This window comes from Manihot esculenta, chromosome 7, assembly GCF_001659605.2.
Source record: "Manihot esculenta cultivar AM560-2 chromosome 7, M.esculenta_v8, whole genome shotgun sequence".
In the NCBI taxonomy this organism is placed as follows: Eukaryota; Viridiplantae; Streptophyta; class Magnoliopsida; order Malpighiales; family Euphorbiaceae; genus Manihot; species Manihot esculenta.
Genome location: NC_035167.2, coordinates 27,846,188 through 27,851,830, shown reverse-complemented (window position 1 = coordinate 27,851,830; position 5,643 = coordinate 27,846,188). Strand labels below are relative to the sequence as shown.

Here is a 5,643-nt window from a genome sequence, read left to right as displayed (position 1 = left end):
ACTTGGGTTGCCTTTCATTACCTCTACAAATATCTTAAAGAGATAAGAGTAATATTATTATTGTTCTTTGAAGTTCATTTCACAGTTCGTCTTCATCTCTTTTAAGCTATTTGCAACATTATACTTAAATTACTCTTTTTAATCTATCTTTTATACCATTGTCTTACAACCTACTCCTCACTAAAAATCTCTCTATCTTCTCTTATCTTTAGCCATATAAGCCTTTCTCTCTCACTTTAGCAATGGCAACCCAAGCATCCTTGGACCAACAACTCCTTGAGATTATCAATTATATGGAACAAGAGGTATGTTATTTCTATTTTTTTTTCTATCATTACACTTATATTTAGATTGCGTAAACAACACTAAGATTAATAAAAAAAAAAAGAGTGGAATGATTAGTGTATCAAAATAGCTTCTTCTTTCTTTTTGTTTTCTCATCTTTTAATTGATTAATTTTTTTCTTAATTGAATTTTTTTTCAAAAATTAAGTTATCAACTTTTAATATTGAATAGAATTAACCATAATAGGTTTGATTTTGACTTATTTGCTAAATATAGAAATTAAAAAGTTGTTGAAATAATTTGTAAAACTTGAATGCTAGAGCTTTGTTTAGAAAAATTAAGCATATATCTCTTTTTTCCTCGCAGGGTATAGTGGATCACCACTTTAAGATTGTTCGCTCTTTAAAGGAGGCAACTAGTCCTTTCTTTTTTGCAGAGTTGATTCCTACCTATTGCTCTGATGCACGACTCATTATAAAGGAGTTAACTAATTCATTGTATATTTCACTATTGATATATATGATGATGTTTCTTTTATTTGTTTAATTATTTATGCCCTAACTGCAAACTAATTCAATTTATTTTATTTATTGTAGGGGACAAAATAATATTGATTATAATCAATTAGATAATCTATGCTTGAAACTTAAAGGAGGCACATCATGGTAATGTAGTGGATTACTTTTGTAGCCATCTATATATATATATATATGTATATTACATTAATTGATGAGAATATTAGGCATGAGAAATTCTTGTATGCACCCAAATATATACATCCATCTAATCTAAAATCAATATGTGGAATTTATCACTGATTTCGTATCCCTTTAGGCGAACGACATGTGAAATTTATCACTAGCGTAATATTTATCAAAATTATATACATAGTTTTACGTAAGAAAATAACTTAGTTATCTTAATAGTAATTTTTTACTGACGTAGCATTTATCAGAATTGCCTGTATGAGAAATTTCTGCTCATGCATGCTTGTTTATTATATAGTTCAAAATTAGTTAAATAATTATCATACTTGTCATATATTTTGATTGTCTTATTTTTTTGTTTTTGTATTCTAGCCTTGGTGCTTGTCGCATGGCAAATGCATGTGCCGAATTTCGTCATGCTATTGATGAAAAATCAAAGGATGGGTATGAAATCTTACAACTTGATATTAATTTGTTTATATTCCATATATAAATAAATATAAATGTATATATGTGAATTTCAGTATTTTTCCATTTAGCAGTTAATTGATTAATTATATAAAATTATTGATTTTCAAGTGACAAGCATTTTTAACTATCATATAAAATTGCATCAAAATATCTAGTAAAAAAAATTTAGTATTTTATGTTAAGGAATACTAAAGATCATTAAAAAAGTTATTTTTTTTTCAATTAGCTACGTAAATAATGACAATAATATAAAAAAAAATTATCTAACAAAATTAACTCTTTTTTAAAGAATATTAATTTTTAAAAACAAAGATGAGAGACTTTAATAACAAATTGATGGATCTACCGTTAACTTCGTTGCTATCAATAATTAAAACCTTTTAATGATAACTATTTATTTGCTAATTTTAAAAATTACATAAAATTTTAGTTTATTGCTAAAATATCAATGATGGATTAGGGAACTAATTAATATTATTATCAAGATAATAGCAATTTGACCCGTTATTAAATATCTAATTTTTGGTATTAGTATAAAAAAAACCTATTATCTTTATTTAACTATATGAAATATATAATAATGATAATGAGCATCAATGTAACTGATTTTATACAACTAATGAAGAAAGAAATTTAACCAATCAATGCATTTATTTTATATAATTAATTAAAAAATTTACTTTTTAAATTTATATATGGAAGAATACAAGTATGGAACATTTTTTATATCTTTTTTTCCTTTTATAAAATCATCACAAATAGTAATATAAAAGTTTAAAAAAGATATTAATTATTTTAGGAAGCTTAATAACATCCAAAAAAAAAAAAAAAACGCATAAGACTATTATTGGATAACTCATTAAGGTGTTTTAAATCTTGGTGGTGTCTTAGATTTATATTAATAATCAATATGATCAATGCAAAGCATATAATAAGAAAATTTTTTAATATGATATATGTAAAAATTAGATATAAGTCAATATAATACTTTTTTTTGAATTGGAAATTGAAAATTGGGGGAGTAGAACCTCATACCTCTAAGATTTACTCAAATATACTTATCACCAAATTAAGTTTATGAATAAAATATAATAATTATTTAAATAAAATATAATACTTATTTAACTTTTAAAAAAGTAACTGTAATAAAATATTTGTGTAATTTAGACAAGTGTAACTTTGAGTTATATCTTTAAATTTTATCTAAAAAAGACCTATGAAAAATAAAATTTTAGTTTTTTTTTTGAAGTCAATAAAATTTTAGTTTTATTATCATTTAAAAAATAGTATTATATAATATAAAATAGAAAAAAATTACTATTTAGTACCTATAATATGAAAAAATCCATTAATTAGTCCAATGATTTTGAAAAATATATTAAAACGTTTTCTACGTTTTAAAAAGTCTACTAGCTAGTTCCTCTGTTAGTTTTACCATTAAATAATTTTACTATATAATCCCTATATTTTTTAAAAAACTTATTAATTAGTCCTCAGATTTTAAAAGGTTTATTAATTAGTCCCTTTATTAATTAGTCCCTCTATATTATGAGTATTTTAAACTTTTTTATAATATTTAACAGTTAAAACTAACGGATGGACTAACTAGTAGACTATTTAAAACGTCAATGACGTTTTAATGCATTTTTCAAAATCAAATGGCCAATTAGTAAATTTTTCCATACCATAAAGACTAAATAATAATGTACCTATAATATATACATCAAGTGAATTCTTTAATCATTATATTAAGTTTCTTTCTTTATTTAACTTTTATTTTGTGTATAAAATTTTTCTTTATTATTATGTGCTTTCCTCTTTTAGGTGTGTTACAATGTTGAATACAATCAAAGAAGAATTTTTAGTCTTGCAAGACAATTTAGATAATATTCTTGAGGTAAATCATGCATACTATTAGTATTAAAACTTTAGATTGAGTTTCTATCACTTTTTCTTTTTTCCCCACATCTCATATGAATTACATATTTCTTAATTGTTCAGATGTTACATCATATAATTTTTTATTAAAATTTGGTTTTAAATTATTATATGTGCAATTATTCTAATTAAAAAGCTATCAATTATATACTCACAGACTTAATTTGGTGGTAAGTGTATTTGAGTAAATCTGAGAGGTCTCATATTCTATTTCTTCAATCCTTATTTAAAAAAAAAAAGCTATCAATTGCTAAAAAATATTTTTTTTAGAAGAATTATTTATCTATACTCAATTTTGCTTTATTGCTCACCCTTCTCCTTTTACTTTTTAACATAAATTAATTCTTTTAAATTATGTTATCTTGAATTCTTGAAATTTTTAATATTTTATGAAATTACTTATTATCTTCATTATCCATAATTATTTTTCTTTCCTCCTAAGCAAGATTGTGCTTACCATATGCTTTTTCTAATACTTTTAATTATTTAGATACTTTTAAATGTATTGAAGGTATTTATAAATAAACCAAAAAAATGCATTTTTTTCCTTTTCTTTTAATTTCATTTTCAATTTGGATAGGTTAAATGGTTAATTAACATGATCTTTTGCTGCAGTTGGAAAAGAGAATCATCTCTCATGTTTCCAAAGATTCATGATTGAGGATGGTATTGAAAATATCTTTGATATTAAATGGGTAATTATTTCTAAGTATGTAATAATTATTAGGATAATTGTATTAAGTAACCTTTATAACATTTATAAATTTCTATTTTTCTACCTTTTTATTATTATATTAGCATATTACAGGTCTTATAATTTTATGACAATGCTAATAATTTAAAGATGTAAATTTTGTTGCTATTAGTTATTTTAATCAATATGTTAGATTTTTTTGTATTCTTTCCCCTAATTGTGAGATATGGTGCTAGCATGATACATAGCAAATTTGGCCAAATATATTTTTATACCCCTGAATTTTAAAAATATTTTATAACACATTAAATTATTTAAAAGTGTAATTAAAATGACGGTGCGATCTTAATATAAGATAGTATGGTATATAAATATGCTAACATATATCTATAAGACTCATCTCGTTGCCTAATTTCACTATTAATAATCAATACTTAATAATAATAATCATACACAATATACATATTTTGAAATCCAAACTTACCTTATATTTTTTATACTAAAATCTCTTCAGTGGAATTTAAATTGGTCTAATAATACTATAGAAGATTCACACTATCTGTTGATTAAGATTATAAGATTATCTTAATTTCACTTTTAAATAGTTCAGATATATCATGAGACGGTTCAAAATTTAGGATACCACGAAATTTTCTAGTAAATTTGAAGGGTACAAATATGTATCATTCCTATTAAATTTAAGCATTCAAAAAGAAAAGAAAACATATAAATGTTAAAGGCAATACAGATGATTTTTTGTCTTGTATTTTATATATTTTTTGGATGTTTAATTTAATTATTACGGAGAATTTATAGTTTAATTTCTAGCAATTGAGTTAATGTAATGTTTAGGTTAGTATACTTCATGCTAATCCTCAAACTAAGATCTTAAAGAAACTATTTAATTATTATATCATAAATATTTGACAATAATAATCGATGAAAATGGCCGACAAAATAAGAAATGAAAATTGAAACTAGAATAATGGACATAAATAAAACTTAAAATAATCAAAGTATCGTAGAGATGACTTAGAATCGTAAAAAATTCAAATTAGAATGATTTAGGTAGTCGAAGTTTTAAAAAAAACTTTGCAAGATATTTCTTGATTTGGTGTTCCCTTGTACCTAATTAAGTATGCTTAGAAAACTTTACATTTTTATCTATTTGATAATATACAAAGGTTAAATGAATTTAAAGTTGATGTATTTTGAATTAAAAATTGGAAATCTAGAGAAATTACATTGATAGAACCCTCAATAACAATAAAGCTAAATTACAAAACTCATATTCAACCATGTCTTCGCCTCTTTATAACTCTAATGGTCTAGTAAAACCTAAAATGAAATGCACAAATAGCACATATTGCAAACAATTCACTTTATTTTACATAAGAGGATAACAAGAAGCCAAAAACACATCCATGTGTGCACTCCATATAATAACATTTATATATATGGAAGCTAATCTCTATTACAACTCTCTTCATTCAACAAGTCTTGCAAGATGAACTCAAACTGATTTCTCTAATTAATTCCAAATGTAGA

General features: G+C 23.3%; 1 protein-coding gene across 1 annotated transcript; it reads left to right on the top strand.

Moving 5' to 3' along the window:
• The first annotated feature begins 242 nt into the window (after positions 1–242).
• On the top strand, positions 243–4,058 carry LOC110619027 (histidine-containing phosphotransfer protein 1). The gene is made up of 6 exons (XM_021762286.1): positions 243–305; positions 652–782; positions 882–950; positions 1,365–1,436; positions 3,288–3,360; positions 4,017–4,058. The coding sequence occupies exons 1-6, from the start codon at positions 243–245 to the stop codon at positions 4,056–4,058; spliced, it is 450 nt and encodes a 149-aa protein (XP_021617978.1).
• Positions 4,059–5,643: the final 1,585 nt, after the last annotated feature.